The sequence below is a fragment of the Podarcis melisellensis genome, assembly GCF_964234715.1.
Source record: "Podarcis melisellensis genome assembly, chromosome: 13".
NCBI classification, from domain to species: domain Eukaryota; kingdom Metazoa; phylum Chordata; class Lepidosauria; order Squamata; family Lacertidae; genus Podarcis; species Podarcis melisellensis.
In genome coordinates, this window is record NC_138545.1 from 37,976,325 (window position 1) to 38,003,361 (window position 27,037).

General features: G+C 46.2%; 2 protein-coding genes across 3 annotated transcripts in view; one reads left to right on the forward strand and one right to left on the reverse strand.

Annotated features, from left to right (window-relative positions):
• Positions 1-3,032: 3,032 nt before the first annotated feature.
• On the reverse strand, positions 3,033-15,482 carry HRC (histidine rich calcium binding protein). 2 transcript variants are annotated; one of them, XR_014162178.1, is made up of 7 exons: positions 14,183-15,482; positions 13,755-13,834; positions 9,081-9,149; positions 8,904-8,955; positions 7,148-7,184; positions 5,189-6,738; positions 3,033-4,833 (listed from the first exon to the last, which is right to left on the reverse strand). XR_014162178.1 is itself a non-coding variant. In XM_081884163.1 (6 exons), the coding sequence occupies exons 1-6, from the start codon at positions 15,309-15,311 to the stop codon at positions 6,702-6,704; spliced, it is 1,404 nt and encodes a 467-aa protein (XP_081740289.1). In that variant the 5' UTR covers positions 15,312-15,481; the 3' UTR covers positions 6,561-6,701. The 2 variants fall into 2 exon arrangements, 1 of the variants encoding a protein (XP_081740289.1); XM_081884163.1 differs by lacking the exon at positions 3,033-4,833 and having other exon boundaries at positions 6,561-6,738; positions 14,183-15,481.
• Positions 15,483-23,434: 7,952 nt separating this feature from the next.
• The window catches only part of TRPM4 (transient receptor potential cation channel subfamily M member 4), a 42,595-nt gene continuing 38,992 nt past the window's right edge, over positions 23,435-27,037 (forward strand). Inside the window, exons 1-2 of the mRNA XM_081883833.1 lie at positions 23,435-23,603; positions 23,713-23,780. Of these exons, the coding sequence (XP_081739959.1) occupies positions 23,577-23,603; positions 23,713-23,780 (95 nt within the window). The 5' untranslated portion in view covers positions 23,435-23,576. The remainder of the gene's footprint in view (positions 23,604-23,712; positions 23,781-27,037) is intronic.

Sequence of the window (27,037 nt, forward strand, 5' to 3'; positions counted from 1 at the left end):
GCCCCTGCAATGCCACCAATGTCGCGCCAGCGTTGTGATTTTTAACAGTGCGATCCTGACATTGGTGCAATATTGCCCTCGTTTGGAGGTATCCCGAATCCTGGCTACAACTTGCATTTGGTTGCCTAATGAACTTCGTTTGATTGGTATTCTACCTCCAGCTGCCATAACTGAACCACAGGATTGCATTATAACAAAAAAAGAACCTGTTGTTGCCAGGAGTTTGGTTCAATTCTCAGCAGCTCCCATTGGAGTCTATAGGAACGGGTTCCATTTTAGGACACAGCTGAGGGTGCAAAAAACAACAACACCCTGGAACCTGGGTGGAACTTTTCCTCGCTGTGTTCCTTTACACCTTTATTTCCTCCCCTGTTAATGAACAGCTGCTTTTCCTTCCTATTTGGATTTAAACAAAAATAAAATTGTGCCCTTGGAAACGGCATCACCACAGGAGCAGAAAATAGCCTCCACTGCCAAGGTACACAGATATGCTTTGCAAAAATAAAAAAATCCGCCCCAGGCTTTTTGCACCTTAAAGGCCCCTCCCTTTGCAACCACTCCTCTGTCCATAAGGAAGTTGAGTGTTTTGCCAGGTTTTCTATAAAGAGAGGTTATTGGGTTGTGTCTGCCCAATCCATAGCAAGTCTTCTGGGTCCATGTGGCATCAAGGACGTGTGGTCTGCTTAGTTAAGGAGCATTTGCAGGATAATTGGGGCAACAACAAATTGCAGCGTGTCTCCATCCCCCTGCCAGGGCCATGCACGGATCCAAGATCCTATGGAGAACAAACAAGGGAAGGAGGGAGAGGGAGGTGACTTGAAGCCAAAATCAGCCCAGATTTTGAGACTTGCTCCTTCTGGGGAAACATCAGCACCTGGGCACCTATTTGAACTGACACAAGTCACAAAGGCGAATGAGCTCACATCCCACAGAACCTAAATTAAATTATTGAGAGGAAGGTGTGTTCACATTCGCCTCTTCAAACAGCGGTAGTTTACTCCTGTGTTAACGTCAGCGGTAAAGTACCTCACTTCTGTACTATTCACACCTTATAAGGGGACTAAACTACGGCTCATCCACACTTATCTTTCCCCTACGGTTCCTAGGCATCCCAGCCCACTTTTTAAAGCTCTTTGTCTGAGCACTTCCCCCCCAACCCCGACACTTTCCCCACAAAACCCCCCTCTCTTTACCTCTGAATTGGAACGAATGGCAATTTGGGTTTCCCATGGATTTTCGGTTTGCTCTGATTCAGTGGTATAGAGCGAGTGGCCACAGGGAAAGCGCCACGGCCAAATAAATACTTAAATAAATAAAAGTGCTCAGGCACAACTCTTTCAAGGGCAAACCCGTGCCTAGAAAGGCAACACAAGAGGAAGTCCGGATGAGCCCCCTGTCTGCTTTGCCCCCACCATATGAAGGAGAAAAGTGGAGGTTCTTCCATATTCTCCTGCCTCGCTTGAGTGAAGAATTTGTCTGCCTTTAGAAAAAGACATTCAATTTGGCAATTTTGGTCGGTGGTGGGACAGGAATGGTGCTGTTATTCCTGAATTCTTTGCCCTGCCTCTTTCAAACAGCAGTAAATCCACCAATGAATCTTGCAGTGGTCCATTTATTATCGAACTCCTGGTTAAGAGTGAGCCAGAGAGGCAGCAATTCGGATCGCACCCAGCAATTGACCCACCAGGAAAATACCAATGTGAAGGCGTTCTGTGTATCTCCAGTTTAAAAGGCTGACCATTTTTTTATCATCTGAATTTTTTTGGAGGGGGGCAGTGCAGAGACATTGGACTCAAGCCATTAAAAGAGGGAAGGGGGAGCTAGCAGAGGAAAGTATTTTGAGAACATGTTAAATGTCCCAGTCAGCAAAGCACTGCCTACTATTGCCTTTGACGTGTGAATGAGAATATTGAGATTTTAACAAGGATACAGCATTGTATGTCTGGAACTCAGTGCTTTTTTTCTTAAAAAATGTTTAGGGGTACTCTCACTTTCCTACTTATACTGATATACTGCCCCTCAGTGAGGCCAATCTTAGATTCACAAAATGTTTAGGGGTATGCATACCCAGAAAAAAGCACTGCTGGAACTACAGTGGTATCTGGTTAAGAACTTAATTCATTCTGGAGGTCCGTTCTTAACCTGAAACTTTTTAACTTGAGGTACCACTTTAGCTAATGGGGCCTCCCACTGCCGCTGCGCTATTTCTGTTCTAATCCTGAGGTAAAGTTCTTAACCCGAGGTACAGTGGTACCTCGAGTTACATACACTTCAGGTTACATATGCTTCAGGTTACAGACTCCTCTAACCCAGAAATAGTACCTCAGGTTAAGAACTTTGCTTCAGGATGAGAACAGAAATCGTGCTCTGGCGGCACAGTGGCAGCAGGAGGCCCCATTAGCTAAAGTGGTGCTTCAGGTTAAGAACAGTTTCAGGTTAAGAAGGGACCTCCGGAACGAATTAAGTACTTAACCTGAGGTACCACTGTACTACTTCCGGGTTAGCAGAGTCTGTAACCTGAAGTGTTTGTAACCTGAGGTACCACTGTACAACTGCACCATTCTATTTAAGGCACTTTTGTACCACTTCGTCATGGCTTCCCCCAAAGAATTCTGGGAGTTGTAGTTTGCTAAGGGTGCTAGGAAACCCCCATTTCCCAGAGTGGTTTAGCAAGGACTCCCTCTTCCCAGGGAATTGTAGGGTTTTTTGGTTTTGTTTTAGGGGATTAGGAGGGTCTCTTTAAGAACTCTTAACTTAAAGATCCTAGGATTCTTTAGGGAGAACGATGACAGGTAAAGTGGCATAAGAATGTGTTGAGTGCGTGGTGTTCAGAATTCCACTCCAGGCAGTTGTGGGATAGCAGTGTCTGTCTAGCAAAGAGATAAAAACTGGGGAAGGGAACATATAGAGGGGAAGAGCCTGGGGGAGATGGGTTAATTACAACCTTTCTAAAACCTGGAGAAATACCCTCCCATTCACCCCAATTTCTCACTCTACCATAGGTAGAGACTTTGGAAAAAACAGCAACTATGTCGGAAGCAAAAAAAGAAGACGTGTTTTTATTTTCCATGGAAACAAGACAAAGCAATGGCTATAAATTAAGAATAAAAAAGGCAGGTGAGGTGGAGTATCCGTGATAGGAGAGGGGGAGAGAGGGGATTTTGGGCTGAGCCAAAGCAGGATAGTCCCAAAATACGAAATCAGTGTTTTTCCACATGCAGTTTTGTCTTCAGGCTTCGTGTACCCAGAATTTGCTTATTGGAAAAAATATGCTGCCAGGTAGTATCCTGCTTCTACCTTTAGGGCACTTCCAGACTAACAAGTTCCAGGTGGGACTCAAGCACATAATGGCAAACTCGGGGGTTGCACAATTTCCACTGATCGGAAGGTATTGTGCAACAAACCTGCTTCCCCACAAAAAAAAAAACGCCTTTTGTGATGAAGGGAAACCACAATGAAAGTGCTTCAAGGCAATGACATCATCTAACCCTCCCACAAACAAATCCGAGCGAATAAACACAATAAACAGGTTGTCTGGAAAGTGCCCTGCATCCTTTTGCTTCTGAACTGCTAAAAGAAGCTGCCAAATGTGCATCTCTTGGCAGATTCTATTTGCATTCCATCCTCCTCTTGCACAGCAATAACAACCCAGATTTCAGTTGGGATTTCCCATGTTGGTTTAATAAGGTAAAAAGGTAAAGGACTCCTGGACGGTTAAGTCCAGTCAAAGGCGATTATGGGGTTGCGGCGCTCATCTCGCTTTCAGGCCAAGGGAGCTGGCATTTGTCCACAGACAGCTTTCTGAGTCAGGTTTCCTGCATGACTAAATGGCTTCTGGCGCAACAGGACACCGTGACGGAAGCCAGAGCACACGGAAACGCTGTTTCCCTTCCCACCGCAGTGGTACCTATTTATCTACTTGAGCCGGCGTGCTTTCAAACCGCTAGGTTGGCAGGAGCTGGGACAGAGCAACGGGAGCTCACCCCATTGCAGGGATTCGAACCGTCGACCTTCTGATCGGCAAGCCCAAGGGGCTCCATGGTTTAGACCACAGCCCTAGTGTAAGCCAGCAGAGCTCCATGCGGAAGTTGCTGGACTCCAAACCTCTAAAATCCCTGACTGTTGGCCATGCTGGTCAGTTGAGAGAGCTAGGGGGGAAGCCTTCACGTTGGCTTATTCTGCCCTCGGAGAAGATTGGCAAAATGTTCTGCATCTGTACAAAACTGCAGATTCGAAAGCATTTCTGTATCTCTAGCAGTTTGTGTGGATGAAGGGAATTCGCCAGGCCCAGTTTGACATGCAAGGAGAAAAGGGGCCAGTGCAGAATAGAACCATAGAATTGTATAGTTTTGAAGGGACCCCATGGGTCAACTAGTCCAACCCCCACTTGTCATGCTGGAATCTCAACTAAAGCATTCAAGACAGATGACCAAGACAGCAAGGATGGGAAGATGCAGCACTCCAGATATCAAAGGACTATAACTCCCATCCTCTTTGATCATTCGTTATGCTGGCTGGGACCGATGGAAGCCCAAATCCAACAACATTCAAAAGGCAGCAGGTTCGCCATTTCTGCAGTGCAGGGCAATTTATCATACACCTGTTAAAAATTCCCTGCTTTAGAGAACTTATTAAATGCACAGGAGCCCTTAACATCATTCAAAAAACAGCTTTTGGGTTTCTAGCAAAGTCCAGTGTAGCCTGAGCCACGGGATGGCTTATCGCATGAATCGGGAACCTTTGGCCCTCCAGATGGGGCTGAACTCCATCTCCCATCAGCCCCGGCAAGCGTGGCCAATGGCCAAGGATGATGGGAATTGTAGTTGAGTAACACTGGGGGGAGGGAGGACGTGGGTGGCGCTGTGGGTTAAACCACAGAGCCTAGGACTTGTCGATCAGAAGGTCGGCGGTTCGAATCCCCACAACGGGGTGAGCTCCCGTTGTTCGGTCCCTGCTCCTGCCAACCTAGCAGTTCAAAAGCACGTCAAAGTGCAAGTACAAAAATAGGTACCGCTCTGGCGGGAAGGTAAACGGCGTTTCCGTGCGCTGCTCTAGTTCGCCATGCAGCCACATGACCTGGAAGCTGTACACCGGCTCCCTTGGCCAGTAAAGCGAGATGAGCGCCGCAACCCCAGAGTTGGCCACGACTGGACCTAATGGTTAGGGGTCCCTTTACCTTTTACCTAACGCTGGGGGAAGGGGGCCAAAGGTTTCCCACCCATGGTGTATCAGAAAGGGACTGTGGTAATGCTAAGAAGACAATGCGACACTCGACAGACTCTTTGGCATCTTCATAAAAACCACAATGCCCAGAATTCCTTGGGGAGAAAATGGCAGTGAAGAGAGTGATGAGGCCGTTGTAAAGCCGTTAGAAGCTGGTTCACCCAGTTGCGTTTATTCCTTATGACTCAAGTTATCAACACCAGACTCTCCAAGTGTCCCTATTTTCCAGGGACAGTCCCGGGTTTACAGAAGCTGTCCCAGTTTCTCATTTGATCCTGGAATACCCTGCTTTTCCTTAGGACATCCCTGTTTTCATCAGAGAAATGTTGGAGGGTATGGAGTTAAATGATCCCTGAGCCGAGGAGATAAGTGACTACACAGCCTTTAGAAGATATCTGAACCTTGTATGGGGAAGTTTCAAAATGTTTTCTTATGTTTTTTATATATGTTGGAAGCCACCCAGAATGGCTGGGGCAACCCAGTCAGATGGGTTGGGTATAAATAATGAAATTATTATTATTATTATTATTAAATAGGACACCCCTGTTTTCATCGAAGAAGTGTTGCAGAGCATGCAACACCCATCTGTGAAAAAGCAGTGCCACACCATCACCACAGATCAAGCTTTCAAAAGGTTTCGGGCACAAACATTTCCAAAGAGACATTTCAAAGGGAAACATCTGGAAGCTGGTCGGTCTGCAATTCTGCAGCAAGTAGCCCAAAGGTGCAAAATTGCATGGTGTGAGTTGCCCCGTTGCCTGTTCAGTTGAGGCTGAGAGGGGGAAATTGCAGCTGCCCCACTGTCGCTGGACTCCAGTTGCCATCAAGAGCCAATATGAGGGATCATGGGAGTTGGAGTCCAATAACATCCAGAGAACCACAGATTCCCTGCCTGGGAGCTGAGGCATGAGCAGGAAACCTATTGCTCAGGAGAGCTATTGCTCAAACTTATTCAAAGGCTGGGGAAATGTGCACCACTGAGGCGTTAGTAATCCCTTGCCCCAGGGTGGATTTGCTCAGTAAATGCGGGTCACCCTTCTTGCTCATCAGGCCACAGCCTATCTGGGATGGCCTCCCGGCTAATTATAAAAGCCAGACTACACATGACTGCCAGTTCTGAAATTGTGTGTCTTCCAACAGCTGCTTTTTTAAGAATGAAAAGTCCTGTGAGAGGCGGAAGTTGGAAGTAGGGGGTTGGGTAAAGTCCAGCTGCTTAACCCTCTCCCTTTTTGCAATCGGGTATCCTCTCAAAACCAACTCCCAGCAGATTTTCCGGATGTGGGGGATAAATAGGTCCCCACAGGAGAAAAACAACAGGGGTACATTTTTGAGAGGTCAATGATGGGCGGGGAAACAACCTCCGGAAGAAAGAATCGTGGAATCTTCCACCACACGCAGTTTGGCTCAAAAAATAATAATCAAGGGTCACCTGGTTCCCCCTCCCCCTCCTAACTTTGGTTTCTCCACCAGGGGGCGCTTCAATGCTCCTGCTGCTCAAAGATGGTGGCAAATGTCCTGAAAGAAAAAGAGAAGAAAGGGTTTAAATTAGGGTCTTTCGTTACAATCTTTTTGCTTATTTCTGGTCAACAGTCATCTATCCTGCACTTTCTCCAAGGGGCCATAGCTGCCTACATGGAATGAGCAGGCAGTCTCCTTTCTAAACAGATGCCTGTCCTAGATCTGAATGCCTTGAGAGAGAGAGACCTCATATTGTTCCCATTTCACAGACGAAGAAAACTGAGTTTCCCCAGCTTTATGTGGCAAGCTGAGACAAGACTGGAGGTTAAAGCTGCAGGATCTCTGCTGGATCCTGGCTGTCCTTTCTCCAGCGGTAGAGGCTGCAACACAAGGGGAGGAAGTAGATTTTGGAGCTCAACTGCTGCCTCCCCTTAGGATTCGAATGGGATCAAGGGCTGTTACTTACTGAAATAAGGCTCCAGATAATTCATCCACGATGCTCCCTGCAAAACACAAAACAGAACAAATCAGGATTTTGCTGTTCCTAGGGCACTTACCATCTGCTCATCTTGAGCTTACGTCAACCCATTAAAACAAGCTTTATGAAGTTGTTTATTGCTGTGTTTATTGCTTATTTCTTGGCAAGGAGCATGAGGGACATAGACCGTTCAGCCTATTTTCTCACAATCATTCTGGGGGTGGAGAATGGCTGAGTGGAATATGTGGCGACGTGGTGGCTCGGCCGAGACGACACAGTGAGCTAGAGGGCTCAGCTGAGATTTGAACCCAGGTCCTGCCTAGCCACTGCCACCTGCACCCCCAGCCACCCAGTCCAAGTCTGACAGCAGGCTTCCGGGATCTACTTCCATTTTTACTCAAAACCCAAGACCCACAAGCTGGAGCCAGGTGCAAACATACCCTTAGGCTCAGTACACACCATACATTTAGAGCACATTTAAATGAAAGAATCCTAGGTTTACAGAGCTACACTTTCCAGCACACGTCACAAACAACCGTTTCCATTACTCGGGGGGGGGGTACTTTAAACGTACGGTGTGCATGTAGCCTAAAATTAAGGAACAGGCTGCCTCTGAGCATATCCTTAGCCATGGATAGGCAAACTAAGGCTCGGGGGCCGGATCCCGCCTAATCGCCTTCTAAATCCAGTCCGGGAATCAGCGTGTTTTTACATGAGTAGAATGTGTCCCTTTATTTAAAATAGATCTCTGGGTTATTTGTGGGGCATAGGAAATCGTTCATTCCCCCCCTCAAAAAAAAAAAAAAATAGTCCGGCCTCCCACAAGGTCTGAGGGACAGTGGACTGGCCCCATACTGAAAAAGTTTGCTGACCCCTGCTCTGTACTGTATATAAAACTAAAAAAAATGTTAAGGGAATTGTCAATGTTAGTAAAGAAACAGCTATTTGGATGTGCTATAAACATGCAACACCAGATGGCGCCAGAGGCCAGGAAGTTTTAAAACACACTTTTCCATAGGGATTTTTTTATTTTGTTATAACAATCCAGTGGGGGTACGCAGGGGTACGTGTACCGCTAACCTTAGGAATTCGTTCATTTCCCCCCTTCAAAGTATAGTCCAACCCCCCCCACAAGGTCTGAGGGACAGTGGACCGGCCCCCTGCTGAACCATGTTCAAATATATAAAAGGATGTCACATAGAGGAGGGAGAAAGGTTGTTTTCTGCTGCTCCAGAGAAGCGGACACGGAGCAATGGATCCAAACTACAAGAAAGAAGATTCCACCTAAACATTAGGAAGAACTTCCTGACAGTAAGAGCTGTTCAACAGTGGAATTTGCTGCCAAGGAGTGTGGTGGAGTCTCCTTTGGAGGTCTTTAAGCAGAGGCTTGACAACCATATGTCAGGAGTGCTCTGATGGTGTTTCCTGCTTGGCAGGGGGTTGGACTCGATGGCCCTTGTGGTCTCTTCCAACTCCATGATTCTATGATTCTATGAAAAAATTTGCTGACCCCTGTCCTTAGCCAAGGACTTGTTTTGTGTCCTGGCCACTGACTTACCATACAAAAATCCGCTCCTGCTTCCTCCCCACCCACATATTTCTTCACCTCAGCAGCCGAACGTAGAAAAGAGGCTTTTCTTCACTGCTAACTTGCAGGATCTCCTACAAATCATGCAAGAGGTCTGCCAGTAGATCCCACCTGCCCACGCCAACACAAAAGCCGCAAAGGGGGAAACCAACTCACCAGGTGCACAGGCCGCCTCGCACACAGGGCAAACGTAACAGAAATGGCAATACTGCAGAGAGAGAGAGAGATAAAAGGAGTTACCGCCGGCAGGGCACTGCTGTGGTTAAGGTTCACGAAAACAGAGCAGCAAGTCTGGGGCAAAGGGAGGGGTGGGGAGGAGGGAGGGGCACCAACCTGGCAGCTTGCGCAGTATTCACTGCTGTCTCCTTCTTTGCAGGGGCACTTGTCACACTTGTCGCAATCCTGGGGGTGGAAATTCAGAAAAACTTAGCTGGGTCTGTTCGGGTGGCAAGTCCTGCATGCCACAACCAAACCACTCTGCCCATGTGACACCTTCAGAATGGTGGATTTCTTGTTTGTTTCTTGCAGGCGTATTTGGCAATCTCTCAAAGGACCTGTTGATGGCATTTTACCATTGTACTGTGGAGAGTGTATTAACTTATGGTCTGGGTGTGTGGTTTGGGAGCTGCACGGCCAGGGAAAAAACAATGTTGTCCAGGGTTGTAAAGACTGTAGAGAGAATAATTGGGTGCACTCTCCCCACCTTAGATCAAATCTATGCTTCCAGGTGCCATAAGAAAGCTGCAGAGATAGCGCAGGATAGTACACACCCCGGAAATGATCTCTTTCAGCTTCTGCCTTCTGGAAGAAGGTACAGGGTTATAAAGGCCAGGACTAGCCGCCTGATAAACAGTTTCTACGCAATTCTGGTTCTAAATGCGATATAAGGAGTCTCTATAGTATATTGTATTTTTAAATGGAGTTTCAGAGTTTTTAGGGGTTTTTGACGGTTTTATGTAGATTTTCAATTTCATTGTTCTGTATGGGAAAATGACAATAAAGATATCGTATATCGTATATCCTTGCTGTTGCAATACTAGTGCATTAGTGGTAAATTCATACAACATTTCCTTTTATTAGTTGTTCCGTGATGCTTCCCTGACATTCTTGCATTCTTGCCATCTGGAAGGGCAACCTTGCACCACAGACAGTGCTTTTTCTTTCTAAAAAGGTGTTTAGGGGTGCTCTCATTTTGATGCAAGAAAACCACCATTTTATAGTTCAAATTGAGAAAAATAAATACAGTAAATGGGCAAAAGTACAAAGATTCACCAAATGTTTAGGGGTATGCCTCCCCGTCCCCCCCCCCCCAGACAAAGCACTGACAATAGCACAACAAAAAAGGGCCAAAAACAACAACTACAGCCACCCCAAACAAGAACATTTGCAGTATGAAAAGTCACACAGCTGCAGCAAGAAGTTTCAGGGCATGCACTGGTTGGAAATGAAGCAGTATCGCTATGCTTTTTTAAATGGTATTTAGAACACAGCCTTAGTTTGGACAAAAAAGGAGAGGGAAATATATTTGATATTAAGTATTGTATTTTTCTTGATAAGCCCTAATAAGGTTTATGCCATAAAAAGGGGGTATTCAATGAAGCAGTATCATACCCTCCAACATGTTGAATCCCCAAACCGAGATGTGCATCTTCGTGGCTGTGCATGAATCATGTGACTCGTGCGAGATCACAGAGCCCAAAATATGCGCTCCCCACAAAATGCACGTTTTGGGGCTCTGTGCAAGATTCGTGGCCCTGAAAAAGCACTTTTCTCGCAGCAAGATCTCAGCGCCCAAAATGGCCCTCATGCAGTTGCATGAAAAAAATGGGATGTCCCAGTTTCCCCAGGACATTTGTGGGGTATGCATTATGAGCACTCCAAAACTTTTGCAGAGGTAAACAGTATTGAAGGCGGGGTCACGTGTAACTGCCCCGATATCATAATGGGCACAACTAATCGTGAATGCACAATAACCCTGGAGGGTCCCAATAGAACCACAGGGAGCTTTTGGTCCATTTTGATTGGTCTACCCTGACTGGCAGTGAGTCTTCTGGGCATCAGGCAGGAGTCTTTGCCAACCCTACTGGGAGACTGAACCATCTGCATGCCAAGAAGTTCTGTGGCAATTCCCCAATTCATCCCGGTCCCACAACACTATAGTTATCCTTCTCATCACCACATAGGAAACCACCATCACCAGAACCCCACTGAAAATATTATTTTGCAATTCATTCTATATTTCCAGAATTAATCCAGAACGCGGCAGCTAGACTGGTTACTGGGAGCGACCACTGAGACCATATAACACCGGTCTTGAAAGACCTACATTGGCTCCCCGTATGTTTCCAAGCACAATTCAAAGTGTTGGTGCTGACCTTTAAAGCCCTAAACAGCCCTGGTCCAGTATATCTGAAGGAGCATCTCCACCCCCATCATTCTGCCCGGAGACTGAGGTCCAGCACCGAGGGCCTTCTGGCTGTTCCCTCACTGTGAGAAGTGAGGTTACATGGAACCAGGCAGAGGGCCTTTGCGGTAGTGGCACCCTCCCTGTGGAACGCCCTCCCACCAGATGCCAAAGAGAACAACAACTACCAGACTTTTAGAAGACATCTGAAGGCAGCCCTATTTAGGGAAGCTTTTAATGTTTGATGTATTACAGTATTTTAATATTTTTTTGGAAGCCGCCCAAATGGGCGGGGTACAAATAATAAATTATTGTTTAATAATAATAATAATAATAATAATAATAATAATAATAATAATAATAATATAATTTATTATTTGTACCCCGCCCATCTGGCTGGGTTTCCCCAGCCATTCTGGGCAGCTTCCACAGAAACAAAAAATACACTAAAATTACACATTAAAAACTTTTAGTTTATTCAGTTTCTGGATTCTGAGCCTGTTTGCCCCTGCAAAAAAGATCTGAAATTGCCAAATCGCAGGTTCCTCAGCTGCTTTCAGTTGGCTGCTCAATCAAAACAGCTTGCTTTCCTGCACTGAGTTCTGCATCCATCCTTTTTTCTTCTCCCTCTCTATGGGATAACTTCTGGCCCTCCAGGTGTTGCTGAACTACAACTCCCATCAGCCCTGCCCACTGGCCCTGTTTGCTGGGTCTGGTGGGAGTTGAAGTTCATCAGCGTCAGGTGGGCATAGACTTGTACTGTATGTAGAACTCCTGCAGTCACATGAAGTTCCAGGAGAAAGTGACACGGAGGTGCAATTCTAATTTTTTTAAAGAGACAGGCTGCGATTCACAAAACGTACTCTCCCTTTCCTAGTTCTTCCCTGTGCCCCAACTGCCTAGTCCTCAAGATACGGCTGGCACCTTCCCCATCACCCACCAAGGCTCCTGTGTCTTTAATAGGCGCAGCAAAGCAGAAATCCCGTGGGTGAAGTTCCTTTCTGTCGCCTTGTCAACAGGCTATGAAACTATTTTACAGCAGTACATACGAAACTGTCAGACCACTGGCCCAAAAGCCATGCTCGCATTGACCCCTTGGTGAGCAAATAAACTGACATCGACCCGAAGCCAAACTCGGAGGGATGCAAACAGAGTCAAGAAATATTGATATATAATCAGCATTTGTTAATCGTGCATCCACCAATACCAGGAATCATAAAATGTTTCCTCCACACACCCACACACCCACGAAGGAATACTGTTGTATTGCCAAACTGTCATATTAAACACAGAGGTCCAAGGGAGGTGCACTCTGCACATGCCCTTTATTCTGGAAGCTCTTAGTTCCTGGTTAAATTTTCCATACTGTAAATCGTAAACCTCTTTTCCAACTTCTTTTCTATCCCTCTGTGGGACGGCTGAATATTCCTGCATTGCAGGGGGGTTGGACTAGAATGATTCCCTTCCCACTCTACAATTCTATGGTTCTATCTTAACATGGTGGGGAAGACCCAGGTTAGCTGTACTAACTAGGTAAAGGTAAAGGGACCCCTGACCATTAGGTCTGGTCATGACCGACTCTAGGGTTGTGGCGCTCATCTCGCTTTATTGGCCGAGGGAGCCGGCGTTTGTCCACAGACAGCTTCCGGGTCATGTGGCCAGCATGACTAAGCTGCTTCTGGCGAACCAGAGCAGCTCACGGAAATGCCGTTTACCTGCCCGCCGGAGTGGTACCTATTTATCTACTTGCACTTTGACGTGCTTTCGAACTGCTAGGTTGGCATGAGCTGGGACCGAGCAACGGGAGCTCACCCTGTTGCGGGGATTCGAACCGCCAACCTTCTGATCGGCAAGCCCTAGGCTCTGTGGTTTAACCCACAGCGCCACCCGCGTCCCTAGCTGTACCAACTACCAATGGGCAATTCCAAGGTCCTGTAGCTCTGTATCTTTAAAACAGACCTGGACCAAGTAGCCCTTCAAGCAGAGGACACCTTCAAGTAGAAGACTGTAAAGTAGAAGATGGGGCCTCCCTAGATCATGAATCTCTATCTCATGTATAGTTTTGGCACCGTATCCATCCATCTGGGGAGGAAGAGGGAGTTGCAGGCAGGGACCAGGCAAAGAAGAACACAGGAACAACAACCCATCTCCGAGCCAGACCTTCAGAACGAGCATGCATGTAATAGGTTGTGCCAAAATAAGGCAGACTCTCATCAAAGACATAACGGCAAACAATTACAGGAAGAGGGGAAGCCATGGCAGAGTTAAGCCCAGGCTGCTTCCATGGAGAGATGAAGGCAGACCTTCCTCCTCCAGAGATCCAAAGGGAAGGAAAAGTATGCCGACGTATTGTAAAATCCACACACTGGCCGATAGGGTGTCTCATCAGAAGGCAATGAGAAGGGAAATTATGCCTGCTTCAGAGGGAGCAGGGAAAGCAGTCATGTTGCGGATTAATGGGCGACCGGACTAAAGCAGGAACAGGCGAAGATATGAGGCATGCAGGAAGAGACCCTTAAGGCTCGACCAAAAATGGTTTGGGCGGTCAAATCCCACCCTGGAGAGCTGAGCAGGTATGCGGGCGAAGGCTTCTCCTTCGTTACCTTGCAGAAGGCACAGTAGTGGCACAGAGAGCCTGCCTCGTACTCTTCCTCGTCCTCGTCGTCCTCGTCGTCTTCCTCTTCTTCAATGGAAAAGAAAGACATAGATACAGATGCCCCGAAGGGTCCCTCCCGGTGGGGGAGGGAGGAGGTTCTAGAGGGCAGCTGGGAGCCCCCACGTGGTTCTGGGGGCCCAGCATGTTGGTGCTAGAGGGGAGAAAGTTGGGCTAAGCAAAGAGGGACGCCAAGTGTGTGGGGAAAGCCAAGAGCTTCTCTGTACGGCCTAGCTGGCAAAAAGCACGGGGTCCTTCGAGGGAAAGGGAGGGCAGCCACAATTTATGGGCCCTTGGGTGAAAGCCAGGGCCGGTTACCCCTAAAGAAAGCCAACATGGCCTCATCCTACCCCACCCCATCCACTAAGCTTCTCTCACCTTCTCCCTCTTTGTGGTGCTTCTTGGCCTTGTCATGGCCTTCGTGCCTGGGGCGCTTGTGTTTGTGCCCTTCATCCTCATCTTCTTCCTTAGACGTTGTTTCATCAGACTCGTCTTCTTCATCACCATGGTGATGGTGATGGTGGTGGTGCTCTTTGCCCTCGTCATCTTCCTTACGGTGATGGTGCCCGTGGGCCTCTTCCTGGTCATCGTCATCATGGTGATGATGATGACTGGCATGCTCTTCTTCTTCTTCTTCACTGTCGTCATCATCCTCATGGTGATGGTGGTGAGCATGATGTTCATGATGATGGTGTTCCTCTTCCTCACTGTCGTCATCATCATCGTCGTCATCATCATGGTGGTGGTGGCTACCATGATGTTTCTGATGGTGGTGGTCGTGTTCATCATCATCATCGTCATCATCTTCATCATCATCATGCTCGTGATGGTGGTGATGGTCACCATGATGTTCGTGATGGTGGTGATGTTTGCCATGGTGGTCATCGTCGTCATCATCATCATCGTCATCATCATCATCATGGTGATGGTTACCATGGTGTTCATGGTGATGATGATGCTTTCCATGATGGTCATGGTGGTCATCATCATCATCGTCATCATCATCATCTTCATGGTGATGGTTACCATGGTGTTCATGGTGATGATGATGCTTGCCATGGTGGTCATGGTGGTCGTCATCATCGTCATCATCGTCATCGTCATGATGGTGGTGATGGTCATCATGATGTTCATGGTGCTGATGATACTTGCCACGGTGGTGGTCATCATCATCGTCGTCGTCATCATCATCGTGGTGGGAACTGTGGTGATGATGGTGCTCTGCATGGTGATGTCCAGTGTGGTGATGATGGTGTTCTTCGTCATCATCGTCATCATCATCATGGTGATGCCCTGCTTCATGAAGGTGGCTGGCATGGTGATAATGATCGTCGTCATCGTCATCTGCATCATGCTGTCCATGGTGGTGATGGTGTTCGCCCTCATGCTGGCTTCCGTGGTGGTGGTCGTGGTGGTGGTGCTGTTCCTCTCCCAGGGCTCTAGGGAGCCTGAATGAGCAGAGCAGGACCAGAAGGAGGCCCATTGTCAGGGCCTTCCAGGAAGCCATGGCAGAAGGGGGTGGGTGGAAGCAACACACTCAGAAATCTCAGAGGCAAGCAACTCGGAAAGGCCGTCAGCCCGCAAGGAGAGCTAAGGGGTAGGAATATACAGTTTCCAGCCCACCGTTTGTATGAGCGACGTCTACAGCTGGCCTAGATTAGCCCTTCAGCCAACAGCCAATGGCTGCCCAGCCCAGCCTCCAAGATAGATGAGAGCACCAAGCCATGGGCCCTGCCGTGCCCTTATATGAAGTGGCTGGGCTGGAGGGGGTGGGGAGGAAAGGAGAGGTATCTAAGCTGCTTGCCATAGTGCAAGGCTATTCTTAGCCGTTCGGAGCAACTGTGCCTCACTCCCTCAATGTGACAGGGAAGCCAGCAGGGTTTCAGTTCAGAGGAGGCAGAAATAAGAGCCAGGACTCCTGGGTTCTCTGAGAGAGAGGGCATATATGCATGTGTGCATGCGTGGTTTAGTGCGCTAGAGAAACTGGAAGCTCAGAATCTTGGTTTATCTGGCACCTAGGAGCTAGAGCAACAGGCCTAAGACCCTGTTTCCTGAAAGGAGAGGAAGGCCTGATGTGTTTATGGTTGATGTCCAGATATTATTGAATCAGGAGAACAGCAGGGGGAGGACTGAAAATGCCCCTTTTAATCCACGTGGTTTATTATTTGCTGGTGGAAATTGTTCCTGTTTGTTTGTTTGTTTGTTTCGTTCAGTCTAAACTCTGGGAAGTGAACGATTTTATCTTGTGCCTACACTGAAACAAATCAGCATAGATGATAGATAGATGATAGATTAGATAGATAGATAGATAGATAGATAGATAGATAGATGATAGATAGATAGATAGATAGATGATAGATAGATAGATAGATAGATAGATAGATAGATAGATAGATAGATAGATGATAGATGATAGATAGATGATAGATAGATAGATAGATAGATAGATAGATAGATAGATAGATAGATAGATGATAGATAGATAGATGATAGATAGATAGATATAGCTAGCTAGATAGATAGATATAGCTAGATAGCTAGATAGCTAGATAGCTAGATAGCTAGATAGATAGATAGATGATAGATAGATAGATAGATGATAGATAGATGATAGATAGATGATAGATAGATAGATAGATAGATAGATAGATAGATAGATAGATGATAGATAGATGATAGATGATAGATGATAGATGATAGATGATAGATGATAGATGATAGATAGATAGATAGATAGATAGATAGATGATATATAGATAGATAGATAGATAGATAGATGATAGATAGATGATATAGATAAATGATAGATAGATGATAGATAGATGATAGATGATAGATAGATGATAGATAGATAGATAGATAGATAGATAGATAGATGATAGATAGATAGATAGATAGATAGATAGATAGATAGATAGATAGATAGATAGATAGATATAGATGATAGATAGATGATAGATAGATAGATAGATAGATAGATAGATAGATAGATAGATAGATGATAGATAGATGATAGATAGACAGATAGACAGATAGACAGATAGACAGACAGACAGTCAGTCTATCATCTATCCCCTCCGATTTTGGATGGTTAAAGTGGTTAGGCCGAACTCCCTACCACCACGAAAGATGCCATCTCTGGGTTTTACGAAAGGCAGCAGCCCTATCAATTTTTAAAGGAAGCCCAAGGATATAGCGATAGGAGGAGGCTTACAGGGAGGTAAGATGAACCCCTGCTTTTCAGAGAGGAAAAGAAGCGACTCAGGAGCCAAGGTGATGCTCCAGAGCATTTTATTTTTTTGAGAGGCAGCGTTCCTTGCAGCGTCAGGAATGTGCTGATGGGTCCCAGCGGTTGAAACCGAATCCACAGAGCTGGCCGAGATCTATAAATACCTGCGCAGCCCTGCAGTGACCTGGATCATTCCTGCTGGTGTCCTGTTCTCCGGATGACAGTGCAAGAACTGCCCCTGAACAGGTCACAATCCCCTCAGGAGGGGGCTGGGGGTGAGACCTGGTTTTGTCCAACTTTTAACGTGATCCTATCTAATCCATGTGTCCAGAAACAGCATGCACTCCCAAACCAGAAATCTGCACTTCTCCAACTGTGTGTGCAAAAAATATGTATGAATATTAGGGGAAAGTGTGTCTAAAGATGCATATACCGTATTTTTCTGTGTATAAAACGCCCCCGTGTATAAAACACCCCCATGTATAAGACACCCCCACTTTTGGGGGACTAAAAATTGAGAAAATGGGGGGAGATTGCCCTGTGTATAAGACGAGCCCAAATTTTTAGCTTAACTTTTTAATTAAAAAAAACCCTAGTGTACACACAGAAAAATATGGTATATTTGGGGGGGGCATGTACTAAACAGAGTTATATTAGGGAACATGGCTTGAAAAAATGTGCACATGTGGCGAAACTCCACACACACACCCTTGGGAGAAATGAGTGCTAAAATGCTGACAATTCTTTGAAAGGATTTCTCCTCCCCTTTTAATGCAATCCGATGTATAAACATGGGTAACTGAAGACTGACATAGAAGAGAACCACAATTGGCAGATTTGTCCATCGCGATCACCGCAAACCATCAGGCCGAACCAAATGGGACTCTTGGAGGTTGTCCATGTCAGGTTTTAGGAACTGCTCAGTCAGGGATGCTGCGCTCACACAACCACAGTGTTGAGAGACTCAGCCAGAAGTGTGTAAGGGGACGAAGGAGGATGCTAAGGAGCTGGAGAGCTTGCAAAGGCCCTCCTCTTTCCCTTCAAACCAAGAAGCCACCAGGAAATGACGTCCCCACATGGGGGCAAAGGAAAACTAGAATGCCCCAAACTCACAGATTGGTCTTACCTCCCAACCCTCCTGGATTGGCCTTGGGTGAAGAGCAGGGAGGTGGAGAGTCGCCTCAGTGTTCAGAGGGGCCCCCGTGTCACATTGGGACATCGCACAACATTGTGCATGGGCTCCCTCAATCTTCTGGAGAAGATGGAGCCTCTCGTCTCAGGCATCATACAGGCCAACCTGCCTGAACTTGCAGCCATGTGTGTAAGACATAAATGTAAAAATAATAAATAAGTGTAAAGGGTTGAGGGAAATGATATACAATGAAGTGAAAAGGACGTTTAAAAGAACATTTGAAAAAAACAAAACCCAGAAGCTTTCCTCTTGGGAATTATAGGGACAGTACTAGCTAAATTAGGGACGCAGGTGGTGCTGTGGGTTAAACCACAGAGCCTAGGACTTGCCGATCAGAAGGTCGGCGGTTCGAATCCCCGCCACGGGGTGACCTCCCGTTGCTCAGTCCCTGCTCCTGCCAACCTAGCAATTAGAAAGCACAAAGTGCAAGTAGACAAATAGGTTCCACTCTGGCAGGAAGGTAAACGGCATTTCCGTGCCCTGCTCTGGTTCGCCAGAAGCAGCTTAGTCATGCTGACCACATGACCTGGAAGCTGTACGCCGGCTCCCTCGGCCAATAAAGCGAGATGAGCGCTGCAACCCCAGAGTCGGTCACAACTGGACCTAATGGTCAGGTGTCCCTTTACCTTTACCTTTTTACTAGCTAAATTGTAGAGAAATTTATTCATGTATGCAACTGCAGAGGCAGCTGGACATATAAAGGGCCCCGTTGCCTTCAGTAGCATTGGGCCTCATCAGACCTAAATCTGGCCCTGCACACACCGATTCTCAAGGATACATGCAGGTCCACAGCGCTCTGCCCTTCCACACACCCAGCCTTACAAATTCACACCAATCTTACAGACCCCATGTTGATCCCTAGAGTGCTTATCTGATAGGAGACCCGCGCTAAAATGAGGACAGGGGCTAGTGGGCTACCAAAATGGATGACAACTACAGACACCTACCTGGGAGCAAGTGCTATGGGGTTAACGGCCAAGGCTCCTACAGAATAGGGCCCTACTTACTCCTCCCTGTGCAGTGGTACCTCAGGTTACATACGTTTCAGGTTACAGACTCCGCTAACCCAGAAACAGTACCTCGGGTTAAGAACTTTGCTTCAGGATGAGAACAGAAATCACACGGCGGCAGCGGGAGGCCCCATTAGCTAAAGTGGTACCTCAAGTTAAGAACAGTTTCAGGTTAAGAACGGACCTCCGAAACTAATTAAGTACATAACCAGAGGTACCACTGTATAGGATTGCACTGTGAGTCTTCTTTTCAAAAGAGGAGCGTTATTGCTGGTTTTCGAAAGAAGCTCATGGAAACATGAGAACATGTTTCCACATAGCAGAAGGAAGCAACCATTTAACTGAAACGAATTGATCCCATGAATTTTAAAGGTACCTCAGCACTGGCTGCTGCCTTGCCTCAGTGGTTTGTCGCTCTTGAAAACAGTAAAGGCGGAAATGTACTCTGCCCAGAACACTTTACTATACCGATACAACGCCTTTGAATTTGGGAGGCGACATGCAAGTCAATGACTCGGTTAATCTTTTAAAGGCCTTTTGACTGAGCAAAAGCAGGTCCTTGATGCATCGGGCAGATTAAAAAACAACGAGGGATTTTTAAAAAGGAAGAGACATGCTCCTTTTTCTCTTCACACAGGAAGCATTGTCTCACCTACAAGGATGGCTTTTTAAAAAATGCACATGCATATTTATGCAGGTTTAATAGATCAATCAACTAAAACTTGTATGATTCATCCACTAAGACCCAGTCCACGCATGTAATGGGTAGGGAAAGGGACTGCACCATTTCAGACTTGCAGGCAAAAGTTACGGGTTTTTTTAATGTCCCCCCCTGGAAGCGCTCCCTGCAAGTAGAAAATGAGCCCATCAAGGAGAATGGTTCTCCTCTAGCCTTCTCTACATTTTTATTTAAGTTTCTAATGTAGGGGAAGCATTAAAAAATGCAGTTTGCCAACCTGCAATCTGATGCGGCACAGTCTAGTTCGCCTCATTCCCACTTCATTCTGCAAGCAGGCATTGACTTGGCTGTGCAGATTTCTTTAGCTGTGCTCTGAAGTTTAATTGATCAGCCTTTTAGAGTGGGCAATGTTATGTACTGAAGTTCTCACCCTGGGCCAGCAGGGGGATACTGTAGATAGTTTTTACTCAGGTCCACATATGCAAATAAGGGATCAAAAGTGACGTTCAGTGATTGGATAGTTACAGAAAGTTGTTACAGTTACGTTGTACTGGAGCTCTATATAAGCAGGCTGACTGAACCCTTCAGTTCAGTTCTGTTCTGTGAATAAACAAGAGCTGTTTGAAGAATCGCTGTGTTGTCTGATATGTTCACCCACAACTTAACAGGCAACATGCTGAAAGGATATTTGTGACCAAGTCAATGTATGTTCTTAGCAGCCTCTCTGGTAATTTACATCCAGGTCAGGTTTCCATTTGCTTTTTTTTGGGGGGGGGAGAGTTGTATTTGATCCCAACTACTTTGAGACACAAGGAAGCTTCTTTTAAACTAAGCATCTACCAGCCTGGCTTTATCTCCTGGAGGAGACTGGTATTTTTAAAAATTACTTCTTACAATTATTAGTGATGTCACCAGGTCTCAAAATTAGGAGGCCCATATGTCAATCTATCAGGTTCACTAATGCCCAAATGTTTGCTGGGCCTAGTTTTCTATCTAACAAATGTTATTGTTTTTGCACTTCAAACCAAGATTTATTATGAGTTAAGCAGGAGACTATGACCCTGTGTGGTGCTTTTTCACAAGTGGAGGCACAGAACCTGCAGGGCAGCAAATCAGACCATAGCTGTCCACCTTCCCTTTTTTGGGCGGGAAGTTCCCTTATTTCAGGGCCGTTTCCCGCTGCTATCCTAGATTTTTAGGTATCCTGTAGACTGTCTCCAGGACAGGTGAGGCTGCTGATCCTTTATTTTCAAATCCAAAAGTTGACAGCTATGAATCAGACAGGAAGGAGAGCTGCAATATTGGGCCTACCTTCTAGGAAGACGCAACAGCTGGTCAGGTAACTCTTGGTCTTTTTGTATGGTTTTCTTGCTCTGCCCTTCCTTCCTTCCTTCTTTTTCCCCCTGACAACCATGGATCTCTCTGGACCAATCAAACCAGACTCACATCAGTTTGTGGCTGTGTGTACCCAACTCATCCAAGGCCCAAGGCCTTCCAAATGTGCTCAGTTTGGCTTGGGGCTTGTTTGAATCTTTACTTCTCACCTTCTACCTTCTCTTCGCTTCTTTGAACGACTAAAGTGAAGGTGGAAGAAGTTATAGGGCTGCCATACATCCGGAATTTCCCAGACAATGCCAGGATTTGGCTGCCGAAAGTCTGGACAGAATCACTATGTGATCTGCAAGCAATCGAATCCTCTAAATGCTCCTTGGCTTCCCCTTCTAAAAACAGTCCATTTTAGAACCAGTTACCTGTCAAATCTCCAGCTAGCCTCACTTAGATTCGCTTTTACTGGGCAATATAGCAGTGAACTGTCAGAAGACCCTGGGCAATATAGCAGTGAACTGTAAGGGAGACACAAATATCTAAATAGAGACCATTATTTGTGTAGCGACACCCGTTTTGCTTGTGTTTATTTTTGATTCAAATTTGTCATGGCCAATGGCTAGTACAATAAAGTTTTTTGGATTGGCTGCCAAGAGTCACGTCCAGTAATATCCAAGGCAACACGATGACCAAGTACAATAATGCGATGTCAATATAAACTCTTTATATAATCTATACAGAACACTGAACAGTATGAAATATATGAATTATGCACTCTCTGCAAAACAAAAATTTTCAGAGATTTATAAGATTTCTGATAATTACTGATAATTGTTTGCAACACAGGGGTTTAATTGTTTGGTTAAGAGTCACGTCCAGGCAGAATTTTCGTCAGCTGATTTAAATGTCCGGCAACCCATGGTGGAAGTTGGGTTTTATGCTGAAAATGTTTAAAAATGGCTCAACAACCTTTTTTTGGGGGGGGGAGATTATGCAAAAAAGCTCATTTTTGGGGTGGGGCTCAACAACTTTGGCCCCTAAAAAGTAGGGGGCAGAAGCTCAACAACCTTTGATTTCTACTTCCTGAAATATGGCAACCATGACCCGGAAGCTGTACACTGGCTTCCTTGGCCACTAAAGCGAGATGAGCACCACAACCCCAGAGTCGTCCGTGACTGTGACTGTCCCTGTACCTTTTAAGTTATAAGCAGAGTGGAAAAGGCAATAGGCACATAGCTGATGACAGGATTGTGAAAGAAGGTGAGGCAAGGGACTTCTTTACACCATCTGCATAGCTTTCCCCAAAAAATCCCGGTAACTGTAGTTTGTTAAGTGTGCTGGGAATTGTAGCTCTCATTCCCAGGATTATTTGGGAAAAGTCATGTGCTTCAAATGTATGGCGTGGTTGTGAATACAGTGCAAAAGGAAAAAGGACTGGGGAGGGAAGAGGAAAGCGAGCTGTTCCTTATTTTGCCAATGGATGGGGCTAGCCTCGTCTTTACCATGCCATTACAGTGGTACCTCGGGTTAAGTACTTAATTCATTCTGGAGGTCCGTTCTTAACCTGAAACTGTTCTTAACCTGAAGCACCACTTTAGCTAATGGGGCCTCCCGCTGCTGCCGCGCCGTGGGAGCCCGATTTCTGTTCTCATCCTGAAGCAAAGTTCTTAACCTGAAGCACTATTTCTGGGTTAGCAGAGTGTGTAACCTGAAACGTATGTAACCTGAAGCGTATGTAACCCGAGGTACCACTGTATATTCTTCCGGGTGGGAAGAGGTGTACCCTCCCAGCGGCCAGAGGCTTCGAGATATATTCAAAGAATTAGAAACTTGGCCACTTCTCAACACAACACTCCTCGTCCAATTAAAGCAAATTGTGGGGTTTGGTGGTGGAAAAGTAGGAAAGTGAACATCAAACTGAAAGAACGCAGGCTCACACATAATTATTTATCTCCATTTCTCAAAACTTGGCTGAATGAGTTGAACCGAACATGCCCGGCGGGAGGGGAGGTGTGATTGTGACGAAAACAAAGAGGACTAAAGGAGTGGCTTTCCCTGGAATCACACACACGCACCCCAATAATTCAAGCATTGCTGTGAAAGTAACTGTGATCAAAATCTGCCCCGGTGAACTCTATACTTCTCTCTGAAGCGTTTTTCCGGTCAGGCAAGTTCCAAGGTAGGGTGGGGTTCTGCCGCCGCCTGTGGGTGGGATCTGAAGCTGTCTCTACCTTGCTCGGTCTTTCAATTACTCATTCCGGGTGAGACACCAGAGAAAGTGCCTGGAGAAACACCGGCTGCAATCTGGCAGCTGCTGTGCCCCGTTCTTCCGCTCCATGGCCAATTCTATCAAGAAAGACCAGGTACAGATCCCTCTTCAGACCGTGCCGGTTTTGTGGGCGATCCAAGTCATGGGCTTGGGCTGTTGGTTTTCCAGGAGTGTTGTGTCCATAACTCCCGATTTCTCCGTAGGCATGGATCCCCAAACTCTTCAAGAAGAAAGTCTGCACCACGTTTATCGAGCAACCGGGAGAACTTGGGTGAGTGAAGCCTGGTTTTATCGCCTTCCACAAGATTCAGAATAGGCAACGGTGTGAAACCCCAACTTCCAGATCCTTGGGTTTGTGTTATCATAGCCCTTCCCTTCTCCTGTGCCTCTGCTACGGGTGGGAGAGGGATCTGACTCTGTTCTCTTTTAAATGGCAAACTCAGCCGGTTCGCACTTTCTGAAACAATATAAAAACCACAGCACAGCTGTCCTTTTGGAATTTTCACTTCTCTGAATTTTGCAATGTAGTTCTCCGGCATGTACAAAATGTGTTTGTGTGTACACACATACACACACATGCTAACAGGTGAATGCCTATGTTAGTGATAATGACATACTAAAAAAGTAGGAGGAACTGCTTTGCAAAAATGAGTACTTAGGGGAAATTGCATGGAAGCATGTGTAGCTTGGGAGAAAATTGCACTAAAATTCTGATGAATTGAATATTTGCTCTAAAATGCCGAAAAGGACTTTTTAAAACTGATGTGGAAACTTTTAAAAACTTCTTTCCCCCACAAACTGATGTGCAAAGATGAGAAACTGAAACAGGCATATTTCCCTACTCCTTGGTCACTCCTATATTGCACTCCTAACTTATTTTCTGCTTCATCCCAGCACTGCCAGATATTAGCTGCACTTCTATGATTCCTCATCCCGTTCCCAATCCATTGTGCTCTCTGCCTAACACCTCTCGGCATCAGTTTCCTCCAGTGGTTTCTCTGTGTTAGGATGACCGCTTACACATCACCAAACAACAACAACCAGAGAGGAAATGCATTTAAAGAGGACCCAAATCTGCATTAAATCGGCACATAATTTGTGTATGCCGGTTTTTTAGGTTTAGATGCAAATTTAGAAATAATTGCTACACTTTAAATACAAATGCAGGACGTTTTGCAGGATGGGGAGAGGAAATGGGACCAGGTGACCTCAGTTCTTGCTTGCTGCACTATCTAGGTCAGCAGTTCTCAACCTGTGGGTCCCCAGATGTTGTTGGACTACAACTCCCATCATCGCTGAGCTCTGGCCTTGCTAGCTAGGGGTGATGGGAGTTGTAGTTCAACAACATCTGGGGACCCACAGGTTGAGAAAGGCTGATCTAGGTGCTGCTAAGTAATGATGGTTAGCTTCAAGGCCCCTGCTGTCCCTTTGTATAGTTCTTTGTTTTTAATTCAGACTTGGATCAGGTAGCCTTTCCAAGAGAGGACTGCTTTCTGTAAAGTGGGACACATGGCAACCCCACTGTATACATATGTGTGTGTATGCGTATGTTGTTGTTGTTTAGTCGTTGTTTAGTGTCCGACTCTTCGTGACTCCATGGACCAGTGTATACGTATGCATACACCGATTTCCATCACCTCTCCCCTTTACACACACACACACACGTTGCACCCCTTCCTACATTTTACAAACGAAAACTGGGAAACTCGACTATTCTTGCAACGCTGCAACTCCCATATCAAGGAACTGTGGCTGTGCTGCACACCGTTACCACACACAGCCCGTTAACAGCTTGCTTAAAAATGTAGCCTCCTCTGCAATCGTGCTGGTATTGATTGCTGAAGAAGGGTGTGTGTTAGTAAACGGATTAGTAGACTCCCTGGTGCCACCAGAGCAGGACTTTGGAGCAGGAGGCCAGGAGGTGATATTACCTATGAAAGGTTGTGATGAGTGCCTAGAGTCACACCCACATTGCACATTTAAAGCTTCTTGATGTCATTTTAGCTGTCATGGCTCTCACACACAGCTGCCTAATAATAATAATAATGGGAAATGCAGTTTGTTAAGAATGCTGGGAATTGTAGTTCCGTGCAATTTTTTTGTTGGCATCTATCTGTCTCGAGAGACAGATAGATGCCAACCACAGAGCCTAGGACTTGCCGATCAGAAGGTTGGCAGTTCGAATCCCCGTGATGGGGTGAGCTCCCATTGTTCGGTCCCAGCTCCTGCCCACTTAGCAGTTTGAAAGCACGTCAAAGTGCAAGTAGATAAATAGGTCCCGCTCTGGCGGGAAGGTAAACGGCGTTCCTGTGCGCTGCTCTGCTTCTCCAGAAGCGGCTTAGTCATGCTGGCCACATGACCCAGAAGCTGTACGCCAGCTCCCTTGGCCAGTAAAGCAAGATAAGTGCTGCAACCCCAGAGTCGGCTACGACTGGACCTAATGGTCGGGGTCCCTTTACCTTTTAACTATCTGTCTCGAGAGACAATGGAGTCAGCCTCCGGGGGTGAAGTCAAACAGCTGCATGAGCAGGACCCAAGTGACCTCCCTGGGACGTGTGTATGGAAGTCCTGGGCTGCCCAGACAACAAGACCCCCCCTCTCAGCCCCGCTGATGTGGTCCAAAGGAAAGCAGCGCAATACGTTTGGCACCAGCTTAGTTGCAAACGTTGCGGGAAGGAGGCATACAAGGTGCCACCCAACCATCTTAGGGACTCTACTTTAGATATGGGTAGGATTTACTCCTTAGCCTTTTCTTCTTCAAATGATTATTCTGCAAGGAAGTGAAGGTTTAGGATCAGAGTATTCCTTCACCTCGATGGGGTACCTTCCTAGGTGGACAAGCTCCATCTGCCCCTCACTTTCCTCTGCCACACGTCTCCTAATAACCCTCAGCATACTACAGTTCCCAGGATTCTTGGCAGAGGGAGCCATGGCTGTTAAAGTGGGCATCAGAGCGCTTTAAATATATGCTGCAGACGTGACCTAAGGCTATTAAGTCCAGAGTCTAAAATGACCGACTTGCACTAGTGGTGCAAGTAATTTGATCGCAAGAGTTTCCTTTTTTCATAAGTTATGTTGTTGGCTCTGTTTGTGTCCACTGTAGAACTGTATCAACTCAAAACACATTTTTCTATGTTCAGATTCTCAGTACGCTATGAGCTGACTTGAGGGGAAGTGGTACAGGTGAGCACCGTGCATTTAAGCTAGGAAATAATTTGCCTAGGCACACAGCCTAGATCTGATACTATTTGCACTCAAAAGCATTAAACAAGCAAACTTCTCCTACAATGTTGTTATAGCTAACAGTTAAAGGTAGGTATCTGTATTGGTCTGCCGTAGTCGAAACAATTTTTTTTTAATCCTTCCAGTAGCACCTTAGAGACCAGCTACGTTTGTTATTGGTATGAGCTTTCGTGTGCATGCACACTTCCTTAGATACACTGAAACAGAAGTCACCAGACCATAGCTGTCAACTTTTCCCTTTTCTTGCGAGTAATCCTATTCGGAATAAGGAAATTTCCATTTAAA